Genomic DNA, 19162 nt, shown 5'->3' on the forward strand with positions numbered 1-19162 from the left:
TAGTTCTGCATGTGATTTCTGACCCTTCCACCACCACACACATGCTTTAGGTTAGGAACAGGAGAGTGACTGCTGGTTTATACCTGTGTGAGTGCACAGAAACCATGGGGCAGCTGTACCAACACACTGGTTTGTTATCCTTGTACTGCAGTGGCTCTCATGAGCTCAGGCATTCCCACAGCAGGGATGCCTCCGCGCTTACATCACCAAGTCAAGCGACTGTCACAATACGCCAGCTTGATTTTAAAATATACTGATGAACTGACGGAGTGTATAGATGCCAAGTGGGCTCGAATCGATGTCAGACTGTGTTTGTGTGGTCTGGATTGAAACACTAGATCCTATCTTTGCCTGTTTACATGCCAGGCTCCGTGCTGAAGAGCCCTCATTGTGACACTCATCTGTTTCCTGTCAAAGTATTTGTGTGAAACAAGATAGTATTTTTACCATATATTTTCCACTTCTGTGTCACAGAGTTTGTGTCCTGGTGTGCTAATGTAATTTATCTGTGCTGCTATAGATGGAGGTGAAGAAAAAGAACCATGGGTGTATGACAAAAAAACAAAAACATATGCTACATACAGTTTAAAGTCAGTTTAGTGTTTGGCCATAAACAACACCCAACATTGTTGCCCAGTTCTGCTTTCTGACCGGGATTTTGACAAAGCATCAGGTCTCGGGTCCACTGTGGCCCACTATCTTGTGTTAAGGCTTGGTTATTTTCACATAATCTGTTTAAATGTGTATTACGTGTTGCAAATAAACAGACAGAGTTTAGCGCAGCATTAGTCTGACACGCCAACAGTCAGAAAGAGGGTTAATAAAACAAAAAACTTGCATAAGGGGATCTCCTCAAAACTCCCAAATGAGTCAAACACTTTTTTTTTTGTGGGAACATTGAGACAGTGGTTCTTTGTGATTTCAAAGATAAACTTCCTGCATATCTATTGCTTTTTTAAGAAGGAATAACGGGAATATAACATGGGGTCAATTGGGGTTTGGGTGAGTCACATTTGGGGTCTTAACAAACGCTGTTCTGATGCACTGTTTGCACGTAGCCTGTACCTACAAAAAATAATGCACAGGAATCCATGTATAAGCCACATTAGCATCAGCCAGTAATCCGTATATGACCTACCTAATCAGGATGGCTGTGATCACATGACCTATGTGTTGATGGGAGTAAAGAAGGAGGCAGTATAAAGAGTAAAAGTCTGCAAAAAGAGTCAGGTTGCAGTATTGGATGGGTCAAACAAACTCAGGACTTTCCCCCAGGAGACTGGTGACCGTGTCCCAAGTGAAACCAAGTAAACTGTGAGTTATTTTAAGGTAAGTTGACACTGTGTGTGATGAGTGTATTTAGGATCCAAATGCAGCACTCTGGAAGCCAGCAACAGTTGGTTATGACCTTTATTTAGTCACAGGCAAAACAGGAACTTGGGAGGATGAAGAAACACAGGAACAGTTTGCTCTTCAGGCTGGAAGCCCACACACAGTCTTTGGGGTTTGGGCTCGAGAGTCGAACCTGGAAATGGGGCCGTGAGAAGGCCCATGGACCTGGATGAAGCTGAGGGACCAACAAGGGACAAGCAGGAGGGAGGCCAGGGCCAGGCAAAGGAGTTGAAACGAGGAGAGCAGATGGACCAGGCAGACGAGCCCAAAACGGATGAGCTGGAGGCAGGTCAAGGCCAGGTGGACGATTCAGAACCTGGTAGGCGAGCAGACAGAGCAGAGGTGCTGACAAGGAATGAGCAGGAGGTGAGTAGAGACCAAGTGAGAGATCGAGGTGTCAAAAGGTAGGTGAACAGGGAATGCACACAAGTACACATGTGGCATCTCGCCAACAGTCTCTGAGCTGCAGCTAACAACAGGTAGCAGATGAGACTCGCACTGTTGCGTCGACGAAAGGCAACACAGCATAGCCACAGGAAAACAGGAACCAGAGACACTGAGGCAGAGCTCGTGGTCGGGGACAGAAGGCGTGTGCGTTTACCAGGAGTCGGACAAGGAAGGCTGGTCAGTTTTAGATAATTTGCTACTAATCTAAAATATCTGTCCAGGTTTATTGTAACTTACTAATTTTATGAGGCAAATAAGTAAGTATTACAATTTATTTGTCAGCAAACTGTTTTCGATGCCAGATAAATATGATATGATTCATAAAGACAATACATCACTGCCTAATTATGTAAAACTTGTCATTTTTTTCGTCTTATTAGAATTAGTAATGAAGTCATTTCACAGGAGAATATTAAGAAATACATCATCTTTAAATAACAGATTAATTGCTCATTGGAAAATAACGTCTGGCAGATCTTCATGATTAGAATTCACCTGTCTCTGCCAGGGTATCATGACGGATTATCTCCATAAAGATGAGTAATTCTCGTATAATTACTGGCCAGGTTTATTTTTTAGACAAGATTTCTCATGAACACAAGAGCCAGGAGCAGAAACAGAGATGGTTTGATCCCCAGCTCCCCTTAATAAAATGTCCCATTAAATTTGATCTTATGTGGGTATTAATGTCTCATTAAGTCCAAATGTTTATTTAGAAGGTTATGTTGTGGTTTCATGACCCAAACTGTCTTTGCAATGAGCTTGCATAACAGGTCATGACTTGTTTATGACCATAGCGTTAAAGCATCTTACAAATTAGCTGTTGCCCTTAAAATATGTACACAGAGTGCCAACGCTCGGGGGGGGTTGTACAGCTGCTGCTGCTTGTGTACAGTATCAGGGTGCAATACAACTTTATGGACAACATACACTGCGTTGTTCAGAAAAGCTGAAATTATAGGTGTCATAGTGTGAAATTCTATTCATCAAAGCATTACGTAATGTCTGACACCTAATACTGTGCTATGTTTTTCGATGTAATTTCATTGATGTCTTCAGATTTTGTTGAATGAATGATAAAAACTTTGCACAGGCCTTTGGCAGGCACACTCAGAGCTGGCTCGAGGCGTAAACACACCAAGTGGCTGCTCAGGGCCTTGCACTCATTACAGTTTAATATAACCAGCTGCATGGACTTCCTGAAGGATTCAAAAACTGCTTTTGGTTGCTTTCCCATGTTTCATGTATATCGGTGCTTCATGCATTGTGTGACGTCAACGATTTAAAACACCTGAAAACTTTTTATTTTTGGCTTGAAACACTTTTTTGCTTACTTCTCATGAGAGATTTTGGTTGTGTGTGTTTATCTGCGTTCTGTCACAGCCGCGCTCAAAGGCTGTGCCAAGGGAGAGAGATGGCTGCTACGAAAAGTAATTAATCACAAAAAACACAAGTCAGCGTGTAGAAATCAGAGCATGTGGGTGTGTGGCCTTGTACATGGAGAGCAAAACACAAAAAGAAACCAGATGCTATTGTCATGCCTGACTGGGAGAGGGAATCTCCTTGTGAGAGAGTGAGATGTCTCAATGAGAAAGGTAAGTAGGCCCAAGTGTAGCTCATGCAGCTAGTGGCTTTCCATTCAGTACCTGGAAAACCAAACCAAAAAGAAACAGGAACACCTAGTGCCCGAGTGGACAGGTTGTCATCACCCAACCCCAATAAAGATGGGCTTTCCTTCAGATATCCCAACAGACACCATGACAATAGAATACCACAAGGCCAATACTATTTACCTGAACATCATGAACTATAACTTTTCACAATTCTAAATGGCTCTACTCAATCACACTTGTATAGTTCACCTTTTACTTATTGCTTCATCTATTTTACAACCATTTTACATTCCTTGTACCACACTCAGCCAATATCCAACCTGCAACCCAGCAACCCTGGCACCTGGAGAAGGAAATGTAAGGCTACTCTATCTTGGATATTGCTTGTTGACAGTATTCAGCAAAAGGGAAAGTGAAAGCCAGTCCCACATTGGCGCTTTTCCTTGCTATATATTAGCATTTTTGTGTGTGTGTGTGTGTGAGTGTGTGTGTGTGTGTGTGTGGGTGTGTGTCTGCAATTTGTGTAGCTTCCTTTTGGATGCTTGCTGCTAAGGGTCTGGCACTTCTTGGTAAAGCCCTGACTTTTCCTGGGTGCTGTGCCCAGAGACGCCCCAAGGCAAAAGGCAGAATTTCTGCAGACAATTACACCACCACACACTTCTAGTGGGTCTTAAATCAGGATTGAGAGGGGTTCATTCTGCATGAGTCAACACATAGTTTTTTTTAGGAAAATCCTGCATAATATACCTTTAAGAGCATCTGAAGAGAAATAGATGGGAGACCAGGAAGACAACAGAGAAAAGAGATAAACATCTCAGAAACAAGGAGTTCTTGACAAAGCATCCACCACAGTATTTTCTGAGCCTTTAATGTGGGAAATATCCAAACACAATGACTGCAAAAACAAAAACCATCGCATCATTCTGTGGTTTGGGTTATTGGATTATGGTCTGCGTAGACCACCAGAGTATCACCAGAGTCAAACTTCAAAATGTCGCAATGCCCACACAAGGACATAAGTCTTTTTCTCTGTGACAGGATCATTTTACTTGTACAAGTTAAAAGTTCCCAGAGAAAAACCTCACAGGATTTTCAACACCATTTCTGTCACACACAGCACCTGCATCCATCTGCAGCTCAAAGAGGTGACCCAAACAAGGTGCTACGAAGACAGGAGGTGAACACGAGTTTTGAAAAGCTTGCTGACATGAAGCTGACCAGATATACCTTGCTTTATTGTAGCTTTCAACACATCTGTCAAGAGAGCTACAACAGTGGAAAAAATCCAAAAACAGTGACAGTCACCCACCAGACCCAGGAAGCACATGAGCGCCTTTTTGGTTGCGGGCACTGGATATTATGCAATTGCAGTCACCTTCACTTGCACCTGCCCTTGCTCCACTACCATCCTGAGGTAGATACCACGGCCTTCCCGAACTCACACTTTGCCAAGTTGGCTGTCAGGTGTGCATTGCGTAGATGCAGTTGATCAAACAGCTTCATGATGTAATGGACATGATCTCTCTACGTCCTGGTGTAGATCACTATATTATCAAAGTGCACAGCACAGTTGTGCAGCCCATCAAGCCATTTCCAACCAGCAGAACCAACTGTGCTACACAAATCTACACCCTGTCAAACAAGGAACAGACAAGCCCTTGAGGAAACAGAAACAGGACACCCAGTGCCCTGGTGGAGGGGGTCGTCACAGCTCATTTAGGGGAAGGTTAACACACATACAGTATATCTGTACAGCAGTCAAGATGTAGCAACATTTGAATTAAAATGTGATGATGTGGTGTGATTTTTTATTGCCAAATCACTGTCAGTCAGATCTGATCAAACCACACCCGCACAGTGAACAACAGGTAAACAAATTAGCACCCTGCATAAAACATATTTCACATGCAACTTGTTTTTATGAAACCTTGGATGATGTATTGACCACAAATATCTATTTTATTAGCCAGAGCTGGCATAGGACATATTTAGCAGTTCACCCCCCAACCTCTCTTATTTTGATTCAGGAAAATATTGCATATCAGCTATCTGGCACATGTCCTGGAAAATGCCACAATATGACAGTAATGATCTCTCTACTTTGTATTTCCTATAAAAGGTTCTGTGTGTGCCTGCGAAGTCAGTGAAATATTACCCTTCATTCTGCTTGTGGTGCATTTAACCTTTAAAAGCGATCTCTGTTTTAGTGCATGACTGTTTGCTTTGTTCACCTTTTCATCTCTTTCGTCCCAAATATTTGTCTCCACAGTCTTTCAAACTGGCAGTGGCATAAGGTAGTTACCATGGGCCCTAGTGCATGCTCTTGTGACAGGCCCTAATGCAGGCTAGTTACTTGTGATGAGGTGCCCACACACACACCACTGCAAACTGTTAATTTGGGGAGCTTTGCTACTTTTTTCTCCTGTTCTTTCTTAATGCTGCTTTTAGGTTTAAAAGGCATGACTGCTCGCTGGACTTGCAGATGTGCTCAGCTTGTCCGTCTTGACAGATTTTGCACCTAAACTAGCTACCAGATCGTGATCAAATAGAGACTTAACATAAGGCAATATCAACAAACATGTTACCCAACAATTGTCATTGCATACCTGTATATGACAAAAATATCAAAGAAAATAAGAAATAATTCATTTAATTGAATAGTTTTTCACGTATGTAGTTAATTCATGGTTTTTCCAGTTCATGTAGAATAAGCATGTATTTTTGTTATAGATTGCTACTGACTATTTTACAAAAAATAAAAAACGTGTCAGCGTGGGTTTTCTCTGGGTACTCCAACTTCCTCCCACCATCCAAAGACATGTAGGTTAACTGGTGACTCAAAATTGGCCGTAGATGTGAATGTGAGTGTGACTGGTTGTCTGTCTCTATGTGTCTCTGTGATAGTCTGGCAGCCTGTCCAGGGTGTACCCTGCCTCTCGCCCAAGGTCAGCTGGGATAGGCTCCAGCCCCCCCGCGACCCCTAACAGGATGAGCGGTTACAGAAAATGAATGAATATTTTACATAAAGAGAAAAGAGAGAAAAGAAAAAAGAAGCAAATAGCAAATGGCACCATTGTATATTTAATGTGAGTTCTTCTTTGAAAAGGTGTAGTTCAATGTGGCAATCTGAATCACTCGCAAGGCTCCCCCACCCAACGGGCCCCAAGCAACCACACTCCCTGCACTGTCTATAGCCCCTTTTACACTGCCAGATTTTCCGTGAATGTTTGGCTGTTTTGCCGGCAAGCTGCGAGCGTTTAGACACACGGAGCCGGATTGGCGAGTTGATCCGAGGTGCCCAATTTTCCGCCTCGTAGGGTAGACATATTGGCGGAATCCTTTTAGTTTAAACAGACCGAGGTGGCCTTCCGCAATGGGAGGGGCTGTTGATGACTTGTGGGAGGAGCTGTTGATGATGCCGCACGTGCGACCCACTGGCGGTGGATAAACAGGAAACAGCTGACAGCAGGAATTAGCGAGCAGCTAGTAGCAAGAGGGAAACGCAAACCTGACAGACACTGTAAAGATGAGCAACTGGGGAGACAAGGAATTGCGCACCCTCCTTGCCCTCGCAAACGAAGAGGCCATTAACCGTCAGATGACGGGAACGGTGAAGAACGGGCCGATTTACGAGAGAATCGCCGAAGGACTGACCAGCCGCGGCTTCCCTCCTACGTCACTGTTTACATCACACGCTGAGCTTGTGTTACTTGCTCACGCCCCCCATTGACCTGAAAAAGGTGCCTTCTGTATAAACAAAAGTAGGTAGGCGGCATTTTGCTGCACTCCCCGTTTTTGTTTTTATACTGCCAATGGTGAAAGAAGACTGATTGGGCTTTCCTGCAAATTTGCACAATTCCTATTTAAAAAGGGCTTATATTTACGCCCCTGGTCATTGGTGCCAAAGCCATATTAGGTTGTTCTTCTTGGAGCAGGGAAGCAACATCTTGATTCCAGCAGGTCACCTTGGAAACCTTATGTCTTAAACAGTAAATATTTTTAATATAGGCCCATTTAAAAACAAAAAGGGGGCACTTGAAAGTTAAAAACAGGTCCAGGCAGGTGGGTCACCATAAAATCAAAAGAGGTTAAAAGAGGCTCTGTTACCTCAGTGCTTTGGGTGAGAACTTGTGGTCCAGACCTTTGTGGTGATCCAGGGGCTGGTCATTAGATTCCTCCTGTTCAGCATGTCAATTCAGGGTCAGGCAGCTTGGTCCTTCCATAGCCTGCTGATCAATGCCCTTCAGGTGTCACCTCACAGGGTGCGTTCAAGTGCACTGCAAACTATAGGGAAATCCAAAATTAAGGCTGGTTCAGGCTGTTCAGACAGGCTGTGGGCATTCCACACTGTTTTAAGTCCAATTTCTTGACATAGTCAGGCAAAGCTGATTTAATCCAGCATTCAAAGGCTGTCATCTGGGGACGAGTGTTGCACAAGCTAAGAAAAACCATTTAACTTGAGTAAGTAGTTTCATTTGAGAACCTGGACTAAAAAGCTTATTGCATACTTTAAAGGCCGTGAGGTATGAACAAGGTGTTACTATTTGATAGTATATCATCTGATCCCCGGATGGATGGCTGACGACAATCCAGCAAATCAGCAGGTAATTCACTCAATTATTCACCGTGGACATCGAGACATTTAGAACTTTAGCTTCTCATTTAGTCTTTTTCTAGTAATTTTCCAGTCGTTTCAATGATGAAAACAGAATGATTATTCAAGCAGGCCTGTTAGGTAGCTGATCCAAACCGCGTCCATCAGTGTGTGGTTTGGCTCAGCCACCAAACACAACGGACAGTCAGGTCTGCATAAAAATCTATCTATCTATTAAAATGGGTTGGTTATAGTTTGCAGCACTTAATTTGTATTTGGACTGTGTTTGAGTGCCCCACATCAGGGCTGCAGGTCACGGCTGACCTGTACTGAATATTACATGATCTGCTATACCAGTGGGGGAAAAAGAGACCCATTTATCTGCCATCTTGTCTGGTCAGATTGTATCTAGCACACGTACAACAAAACACCTCATATGAGAGCTATTCAGCTGAACAAATAAGTGGCAAAACAGCACCTGCAAGTGTTCAATTGAGCGTGTATAAATCAGAGGGAACAACAGTTTCGACAGTGTGCATGTGATGTTCACATGTCCATGTCATGGTTGAGAACAATAATAATTTTACTCAAGCAAAAGCAAAAGTCACCTGATTCTTTGAGGCTAAGCATAAATAAGAAAAACCCAGGTTCACATTTAATTTATAGGTTTTAATGTTTAAATGTTTATATAACTTGTGTCAGTTTCAGAAACATGCAAAGGCAAGATAATCTTAAGTTTTTCTGTTCAGAGGGCAGATGCGGTCAGGTTATTTTGCTAATGGAACAACAATAAAATGATTATTTTAAATAGGATGCAAGGGAATAAATACATTATGGTTGTTTTAGTGACTTGAAGTGTCTTTTATCTCTATTTAGTGCATGGGTCCAAAAAAGGAAGAGGTTATTTTGAGTGAGGCGTCAGTTTAGAGCAGGAATCCTTCCTTGACTTGACTTCCGGGGAGGAATTTGGGGAATTTAATATCGCCTCAGGGAGTTAGTTATCTTTGACAGCAGTTTGCTATGGTTGCATTTGGACACACACAAATGTCACAATCACCCTTTTTTTTTTGCTTGTTTGATGTGCAACTGGATTGAATTACTCTCTGCCCTGGCACGCTGATGCTTTTTGACTTCTCCTGCCACACTGATTGAGCTTGTGCATATAAAGTACCAGTTTACAGCACAGTTTACTTAGGTGTAATTATATCTTACCAAAACATACTGTTCCAGCCCCAGATAACATCTCTTTCCGTATTTAGTGGCTTTCTTTGGAAAACAAGTTACCCTTTAAGGCTCTGCTGGATCACAGTGGAATTTTCCTCCTTTTGATTCTAACAAGGGATCACTTCAAATCATGTAGATGCTATAAGGATTGACGCATGCAATATGAGATAACATCGCCCAAATGCTGTTTGGGGATATTTGATTTTACAAAGCGCTTCATGAAGTCAAAACTTAAACAATGTACAGGGGAGGGAGAAAGAGAGAGTTACAACGTGCACTCTGCTCAGTTCCTTTCGAAGAAAATTAGATGAGGGGAGGGGGTTAGTGACAGTGGTAGGATACAGAGCTTCTGCAAACCACACATCAATCTGGGTGCAGCAAGGGATGAGGACTGCAGTGCTCCGAGATCCCAAAATAATACTGCAAAGGATCGCTTAATAGGTAAGCTACGTGTGAACAAAATCACGTGTGTATGGTTGGGAGATTTAATATATTTGTTAAGTTTTAATAGTTTAAAGGATTAGGATGAGTGTGCAATTAATCAGAGTTTTTGTTAAGTGAACTGTTAAATTGTGTTCCTCTGCAGGCGACACTGCTTTTTGGATTAAACAGTAATTAAACCCGAGGGGCAACTGCCACACAGCGGATAACGGTCCTCAATCTGTCTTGTGATGTGACTGCTGCTGCGCCAAAGTGGCGCTTTTGCGCACGATGGAGGACCTTTTACGCGAGCAGAATAGTTGGTCGCAGAATGTTTCCTGGAGCAACTCAAGTCGTGGCAATGACAGCAACTTAGGAAACACCACAATGAACCCTTTAAAACGAAATGAAGAAGTGGCAAAAGTGGAAGTTGCCGTCCTGGTCCTGGTGCTGCTGCTCGCTCTGACCGGCAACCTGTGCGTCCTGTGGGCCATCCACACCTCCAAGCACAGCCAGTCTCGGATGTATTACTTCATGAAACACCTGAGCATCGCAGACCTTGTCGTTGCAGTCTTTCAGGTCTTGCCACAACTCATTTGGGATATCACGTTTCGCTTCTACGGGCCGGATTTGCTGTGCAGGCTGGTTAAATACCTCCAGGTGGTGGGGATGTTTGCGTCTACCTACGTGCTCGTCCTGATGTCCATCGACAGGTGCTTAGCAATCTGCCAGCCTCTCCGCTCGGTGCACAAAAAACAAGATCGCTTCTGTGTGATCGCCTCGTGGATGCTCAGCCTGATCTTCAGCACTCCTCAAGCATACATATTTTCTGTGAGGGACGTCGGGAACGGAGAGTATGACTGCTGGGGGGACTTCATACAACCATGGGGGGCCAAAGCATACATCACATGGATGAGTCTCAGCATTTACATTCTCCCAGTGGCAATTCTAAGCATCTGCTATGGATTGATATGTTTTAAAATATGGCAGAATTTCAATTTAAAAACCAGAAGGGATCACTTCTTGGCTCTCACTCCAAGGCCCTCCAAAGGCGCTCATCCCCTCTGTCGAGTGAGCAGCGTGAGGCTCATCTCCAAAGCAAAGATCCGCACAGTGAAAATGACATTTGTTGTGGTCCTTGCCTACATTGTGTGCTGGACTCCTTTCTTCTTTGTCCAGATGTGGTCTGCATGGGATCCTGCTGCACCAAGAGAAGGTAAAGGCACACTCAGTGTTTCATTTCATTTGATTTTATTGATTTATTTATTCATTTACTTATTATGTATTTATTTATTTACCAATACACAGTACTGGACATTTTTATTGTTATTATTATTATTATTATTATTATTATATAGATGCATTTTTATTGTTATATTAGTTGTTTTATAACTTTTACTTTTTTTGTACTGCAAGGAGGATGGCTTTTGTTGTACTATGTTCAGTTTTTTTTTTTAAAATGTCAAACAATATAATAATAATAACAACAAAAAATAATACCAATAATTATGTTACGCACTGTTGCCTCACAGCAAGAGAGTTGCTAGTTATAACCCTGGGCTGGGGGAGCCCTCTGTGTGGAGTTTGCATGTTCTCCTTGTGTCAGCGTGGGTACTCCAGCTTCCTCCCACAGTCCAAAGACATGCAGGTTAATTGGTGACTCTAAATTGTCCGTAGGTGTGAATGTGAGTGTGAATGGTTGTCAGTCTCTATGTGTCAGCCCTGTGATAGTCTGGCGACCTGTCCAGGGTGTACCCCGCCTCTCGCCCAATGTCAGCTGGGATAGGCTTCAGCCCCCCCTGCGACCGCCAACAGGACAAGCTGCTTCAGAAAATAAATGAATGTATGAATGAATGATAATAATAATAAGAATTATAGCTGCTGCACAGTAATGGTTGGGGCTGGGCAATTTTAGGCAAATTTAGGCAATTCTGAGCAACAAGAGGCAGAATAGGAAGACAACAAGAAAGATGCCATTACAACATACATTTTGCATCACTTGAGGCTTGAACTCACAACCTCTGACACCAAGGAGAAGCTTCTATCTGACTGAGCTAATCAGCAAGTGACAACTCATATGTGGCAATTTTGAAACTGCTGTCATAAATTCAGTTACCAAGACAAAGATCTGAAAATACACATCTTGCATCTAGACAGCATGGAGATGTTGTTAATTTGTTTTTAACAATGATTGATTTACTCCATAAGTGAAAAACTGATGTGTAAAGATGCTCTATTCCCATTGACAGCAATGGTTCACATGACATCAGTTTTGGATATAAAATTCTGATATTTGCCAAACATCATCTATGACTCCAAATTTTTGTTAATTTTTTTCATGAACATTGAAAACTTATTTAGCAAGAATTTGCAAGTATATGTTTACAGTACTGTTTACAGTCAAACATCTTAATGTACTGTAGGCTTAATTTTTGATAAATCAAAAATCTGTGTGGACAATATGTGTAGGACAGTCTGAAGATGCTCTGTAGCAAGTTTGGTGTCAATTGAGCAAAAATTGTGGGAGTTTGGTGATTTTTCGCACATGGGAAGAAGGATTTCCTCAGAAGAAGAAGAAAAAGAAGAAGAAGAAGAAGAAGAAGAGGAAGGAAGAACGAGCAGGAAAACAAGTGGGTCCTGGCAGGACTGCATGCCTGGCCCCTAACTAGAAGAAGAACAAGAAAAGAAGAAATATAGGTGGTGGAGCACTTTTGGCACGCTCCCTCTGAGCGGCACCCTAGAGTGTTGCCTCTGTCACCGATAGCAAGATCCACCACTGCAAATGCACAACAGATGAACAGATAAACCTGACATAAATGTCTTGTCCATTCACCAAAAGCAGCCATTTGCCTCATACACTTATCAGTTTATGAAGATATTACCCCTCTTTTACGATGTCCCAAGTGCTTGGTGTCACAATGAGTCGATCATCTCTGCACAGGATTTATATTTGTGAATTTACTGCCCATAAAGCATGTGATGTAAGAAAAATCACCCTTTCTGCGGCAATATCTCAGCACTAAGTGCATCATGATACAAAGGTCATTCTTCCACCTCATAAAATATATCTGGGAATATATAAACAATTCATTTCACATTCAAGGCAACACAATGGTGTTTAACTTCAGACTTCCCCAGAGCGAGCGCAGATGAATGAGAGTGTCATTTACAGTGGCTATCAGTTTACAGAAAGTCTTCAGAGCCACTGGGAGAGTAACTGTACCAGGACATCAAAGAGTTCCTCTCTCTGTTCCCAGTGGTGGTTTATATAATTTCCATTTAACTGCATAGTTTGTGTAGATTTACCCCTCATATCTCATGCGTTTGCCATTAGAGAGGCCAAGAGCAGGGGAGCAGATATGCTCCATAACCTTTCAAGTGATGTTAAGTGAGTGAAATTGGATGAGTGTTCATTCAGAGCAGTCAGAGATTCAGATATGTCCAGACTTAGCCAAGCTAACCAACATCTGACTTTAGTCTTCTTCCAAGCAGATTTGTACAAAATTAGGAAAATAAACACATCAAAGCCAAGAATGTGTGCACTGTACACTGGAGTGCATGTTGTCATAGAGGCCCTGCTATTGTTGTGATGGATGGACTCAGCCACTAGGCTATTCACATCGTAGAAACACTGTGTTTTTTTATTGGTTTATTCAGCTTAAGGAGAAGGAGAGTCTTCTGAACTGATAAAGGAATACAAAACTTTTCAGTTTAAAAATAAAAATCACCAAATTTGGTGATTCGTGGTTTTCATTGGACAGTGACACTATAAAACTTTGGTCACTCTATAAATTAAAGCTACAGTAGGTAATATTTTCAGCCAATATGACAAATGGTTATTTTTTGGTAACTGTTGCTATATCCTGAGAGTAGTACACAAAGGAGAGTCTGTGAAAAAATATGCTCCTCTACCTCCTCATAGTGCTCTTAATGGCATTTGCAAAAACCACAAAACAACCAGTCAGAGCCAAGGAGTCTCAAACACAGTTGTCAATTATGTCAATCACTGCTTTTGAACTCGGTAAAACTGTCAAACAAGGCAGTGCTGGTTAAATATGAATCAAGATTCAGTTACTGCATCATCTAGACAATGCATAATGCAGATCTTGATTCATATTTTGCCTAGTTTAACAGTTTGACCTCAATTCATGAGCAGTGATTGGCATGATTGACAGCTGCATTACAGACTCCTCAGCTCTGATTGGCTGTTTTTGCTCACATGCGGTAAAGCCATTAGAAATGCTACAAGAAAATAAAGTAGGCAGGGGAGATGATGACTGTTAGATATTATTTTCCACAGATTATCTGTCTCGTGTACTACTTTGTGAATATAGTGACAGTTTCACAATTTGTTCTCATTTCGCAGTCCTCAAATTCCACCACATGGTCAATGATTTCTGCATCAGACACAGACGAGAAACAGGCTTCCTTTCTTGGCAGTGTGATACGCCATCAGGCAGTGTCACTTAATACCAGACAACAACAGTTTGAAATGCCACCACACCTTAATGTAATTTGAAGACCTGCAAAGTCTGTAAAGGCAGGGTGGGAGGGGTGGAGAATGGGTCCAACAAGACAGGACTTTCACCCAGGAGACCGATGTTGTCTTCCCGTATGAATGCAGAGCCAAACCATGATGGATTTTTCTAAATGTAACCTTGTGCCTTTGTTGCCTAAACCTAACCACGTAGTTTTTTCACACAGTGAAATAAATGTGAATGTAAGGTGTTTTACCAACATTGTACGTTTATTTAGAAAAAGACTGTTTGCATCTAACAAGCAGGAACTGTACATTTCCTGTGAAAATGGAAGTGCGTTTGAAAGGACACAATGCATGTAACAGACGTAAACTGACATAACGTTCCAGCACATCAACAACAGATACACCCAGGACACATAGTGCATCATATGTAGACGTGAAAATTTACTGACCCAGTGGCGATATGGGATGAGTTGGGAGTGAGAGTGTGTTGGTTTCAGTAAATATGTAGAGAATAATTGCACACTAAAGGTAAACTAAGTAAATTATAAGAAAAAATAACTAAAGTAAGCAAGAAGTAACAAATATTTAGTATACATATGTGATTGGGAGAAAGAAGAAGAGATGGGAGAAGCAAAGATGCTATTAATTTAAAATTTCTCAATATGATCTTTGGATCTGACGCACTTTCATGAAAGGTGAACTGGTAGGTTTGAATATGTAAATCAGCTGTTATGAATACCATTTCAAAGACAACTTATCAAATCTTCTGTCCAAACCCAGTGAAGATAATTTAAAAAACACTACTTTCTTATCTCTGCTGACCTACTGCATACTCTTTGAAGTAACGTCATTCAATTTTGACTCCTTGCATGTGAATTTCTTGTTGCTGAGCTTCAAAGACTAACTAAATGCATTTTCTGCACTGTTTTTCTTGCTTTTAGCTTTTGTTTTTAATGATCTATTGTTCCTTTAATGTTTTATCTTAACATATTTCTCTTGTAAAGCACATTGAATTGCCTTGTGTATGAATGGTGCTATATAAATAAAATTGCCTTGCCTTGCCTAACAACAAACACTCTTCTCCTGAGCCTGAACTTCACATTTTCAAACCTGCAGTGAAAACAGTAACAGTGATGGAGAAGCTGACTTTGTACAGTTGGGGAATGTTTGTTTAACTTTTAATAATCAACTTAGATACAGCAGTCATTCTTTATCAAGTAAATGATGACAGTATCATCACAGTCCCCCCTTTGAAATCAACATCACCCTGCTTCCATTTTTCCAACGTCAATCTCAGAAGAGCTGCACATCATGATTATATCGAAAAAGAGGCCAAGATGGATGTTTCTTCTCTCATTCCTGGCAGCACAAGAAAGTGTTGGATGTACTGTCAAAGTGAACGATACCAGTGCGGAAAATTTTAAAAAGAAGTTTGAAAGCTGTCTTTTTGTGACATTTCCCCTCAAGAGAACTCTGCTCCTCACAGCATCAAGAAATCTCCCAACTCTGGACGGGGTGTTGGACTTATCTGTTGAACACGTCTCATAATTCTGACGGGTCATTTGGTTGACACTTCGCACAGCACACCTCTCACAATAAAGCAAAGGACTATAGAGAAGCAGAGCGGCATGAACAGGTCAGCAGTTTCACTTAAGGAGAGAAGAAGACAACACGCACTAAATCTCTCTCGCTCCATCAAGGATTAGAAAAAAAGACCTGGAAGTCTTCCACTTTTCCGCTGTTCACATGGCGTGCTCCCTCAATGTGCTCTGTGTCTCTAACGATTGGAAATTTAATCACTTGAATGAATGAGGAAAATAAGGTGTATTTTTCCATCCAGGACAGCCTCTTAATTGAAGTCATTTATCAGTTTTCTGTCAGGCAGCTAAAAATCCTATTTGTGTGGCATCCATCAACCTTCCATGTTTTTTTAAGCTTTAATCCCAAATGTTTTTTTAGGGTCGTCTGAACTGCCTCAGCATGTCAGTTCATAAATTTCGCTGTAAATGATTTAAGTGCAGCTGCCCTGAACAAGGGTAGATAGGTCTATGTTTAAAGTAGAAATTAAATGAAGAGTCCAAACCTGCCCTGTGTGTTTGTGTGGCTTGTTGCGTCTTGGTTAAACTTGTAGACTTAGACAGTGGTGTAGTGGTAGAAAAAGAAGTGGGTATACCCCGTATACCTGAGTATACCCTCCACTACACCACTGTACTTAGATATGTTAATACATTTTGAACAAATGTTTACAGCCACATCAGCAGCTTAGCCTGTTGGGATGCTAAAGCATGCTGTTTAGTAGAGGTGGGACAAGTCAACACATTCTCATTCTGACCTCACCACATATCGACGTGTGGTCATGGATTTTCCAAATCCAGATAGGACATGAAAGGTACACTGGGTGCATTGGCTTTTGGCATTCTGGGACACTGTGTCAAGTTCTGCCTGTTACAGGCGTTGTCTACTTTCAAAATATCGTAAATGCTATATCATAGGCAACTGGACTTGCTTGCGTTTCTTGAAGATGTTTCGCCTCTCATCCAAGAAGCTTATCAGTTCTAAATGACTGGTACGGAGTGTCAGGCTTTAAACCCTGTGTGGGTGTGAACCCTTGCAGAGTCGGGGTCACGTGAGCTCTTAGTTTCAGAGCCATTAACAATGTACCAGTCATTTAGTGCTGAAGAAGCTTCCTGGATGAAAGGCGAAACGTCTTCAAGAAACGCAAGCAAGTCCAGTTGCCTACGATATAGCACTTATGATTACCATGACCTGGATGACTTGAATCTTCACTGACAAACTCTTATCAAAATACACTTCCGTTGTCACAGGAAATTTACTGTTTATATACAGTCTCTTTCAAAATAAATACACTATTGGTAAAACACTGTGAATTTACGTTCTTTCGCCCTTTGCACATGGGTGGGTTTCGGCAAAAAAACCACGTGGTTAGGTTTAGGATAAAAGAACAGGGTTTGGCAAGTACCGCCAAGTGCCATTAAACTATAATGGCGACCAGCTGTATCATTCCGACGTTAAAGGACAGCTTTTCTGTCAGTGTCTGACACTGCAAGTCATTGACCAAGCACCAGACTTCTACGACTTCGGAGTGAGACCTGGTTGGACAAGCAATAGTTTTGCATGTCATAAGTGAGTCTCAAGTCTTTGGACTCAAGTCCTGAGGCAAGTCCCAGAGTGAAAAGTCCCCAGTCAAGTCCCAAGTCCCAAACTTTGAGTTTCAAGTCCTAAACAAGTCATAATGTGCTCTTTACCAAACGCAATGCAGTAATATATTACATTTACAATAATCATACTGCTTATGACTGGATGCCATTGGATTGGTTCAAACAAAGTGGATCATCTGGGGAATCAACTGCTGCTTGCTGCTGGGAATATGTATTTTTGATTTGGGGTTGAACTGTCCCTTTAAAAGTGCAGCTGGAAGGACCAAACAAAGCATACACACACTGAATTTGGACTTTGGCCCACAACCAGGTGATTACATCTTATTGGAATGGAGGAAAACCTGCTACTTTAGAGGCTTTCTAAAAATCCATCCATCCATTTCTTTTCTAAAGTGCTTATCCTATTCAGGGCAACAGGGGGCTGGAGCCTATGCTAGCATGCACTGGGTGAAAGGCGAGGTACACCCTGGCCAAGTTGCTAGTCAGGGACAAGGTTTTTCAATTTTTTTTCAAAGGACAAGGCCAGTGATATCTTATATTTTTATCCTTGCCAACAAATGAAAAGCAACAACATTTTAGTCCATCTCTTGGTGCTTTCTGACTTATCTACCCTGCCTGTGGCGCACAGCTCCAAACCCAGCTCCTGCTGAGGATGGAAGTCTTTGAAGATGCCTCACAAATATGTTGTTTCATTTTGTAGAGAATGTAACTCAAAGTGGAGAGAATGGTGCATTTGTCTAGGACAGTTTGCAGCAGCAGATTTGGTGCATTACTGAGTAAATGTGTATCTGAGATTGACTCAGCGTCCTTCATTCATGCTGTAAGAATATACATATTCATCAAAAATATCAAGCACATGTTGTTCTCTCTCTCTCTGTCTCTGTCCTTAGAGATGGCCTTCATCATCGCCATGTTGCTGGCCAGTCTCAACAGCTGCTGTAACCCCTGGATCTACATGTTCTTTGCCGGTCACCTCTTCCATGACCTGATGCAATGCTTCTTCTGCTGCTGTAGAGAGTACCTGACAGCTTCCTCCTCCAGCTGTGATCGACAGTGCAGGCACAAAAGCAAATCCCCTACTTGCGTCATCAAGATCACGGGCAGCCAGAGGAGCCTCACACACACATCCAGCACAGGGGGACCGGGACACTGAAGAGCCAGTTGAAAGCCATCCAGGCTTCCTGTAGTCGAGCAATCCGGCAATCATGCAAGTCTCACATGTCAGGCGTTTAAGCATCTGCAGTGGCACTGTGGTGGCAACTGCAACAATTTTTTTTTTAAATTGAGCAAAGTAGACATTGTAAATCTCCTGCAAAGATCTGTATCGATGCATGACTTTTGCTTTCTCATATTACCACTTGTCTTCTGGACTCCCTTTGCACCTGCAAACCATATATTTCTCTTACACTGTAGCTTTTTAAGATGTATCCTAAACAACCATAAGCATTTTAAAAGTTGTTTATATGCCTCTGTCCTTTAGTCTTAAACCTTAAATTCTTGTTTCAACAGTTGTCCTGATTTTACTTTAAAAGACAAGTAATTATAACACAAATTATAATGATGTTGCACAAGGAATTCTTTCGTCAAGTCAGTTAATTCTTAATGCATTTTAACCTCCTGAGATCCATGCTTTTGTTTGGTATGCATTTTTAATTTAGTTAGTAGGATCTGAAAAGTATAAAAAAACTAAGCATTGTCTTTGAACAGTTTGTAGTTTTGGGAAAAAATGATGTCCTTATGTCGGGACGATGGATTTATTTTTATCGGTCATGTGTGTAATAAAATATAAAACAGTTTATTTCAATGCCTG

The 19162-nt window shown here is 41.7% G+C and overlaps 1 protein-coding gene across 1 annotated transcript; it reads left to right on the top strand.

The window, feature by feature from the left end:
- Window positions 1-9631: 9631 nt before the first annotated feature.
- On the top strand, window positions 9632-19150 carry oxtrb (oxytocin receptor b). The gene is made up of 3 exons (XM_033625949.2): window positions 9632-9711; window positions 9857-10906; window positions 18243-19150. The coding sequence occupies exons 2-3, from the start codon at window positions 9982-9984 to the stop codon at window positions 18503-18505; spliced, it is 1188 nt and encodes a 395-aa protein (XP_033481840.2). The 5' UTR covers window positions 9632-9711; window positions 9857-9981; the 3' UTR covers window positions 18506-19150.
- Window positions 19151-19162: the final 12 nt, after the last annotated feature.

The sequence above is a fragment of the Epinephelus lanceolatus genome, chromosome 1 (genome assembly GCF_041903045.1).
Source record: "Epinephelus lanceolatus isolate andai-2023 chromosome 1, ASM4190304v1, whole genome shotgun sequence".
Taxonomy (NCBI): Eukaryota; Metazoa; Chordata; class Actinopteri; order Perciformes; family Serranidae; genus Epinephelus; species Epinephelus lanceolatus.

Coding starts and splice junctions, on each gene's coding strand:
- oxtrb (XM_033625949.2), top strand. CDS start 9,982: ATGGAGGACCTTTTACGCGAGCAGAATAGTTGGTCGCAGAATGTTTCC. Junction 10,907..18,242: donor TCCTGCTGCACCAAGAGAAG/GTAAAGGCACAC, acceptor CTCTGTCCTTAG/AGATGGCCTTCATCATCGCC.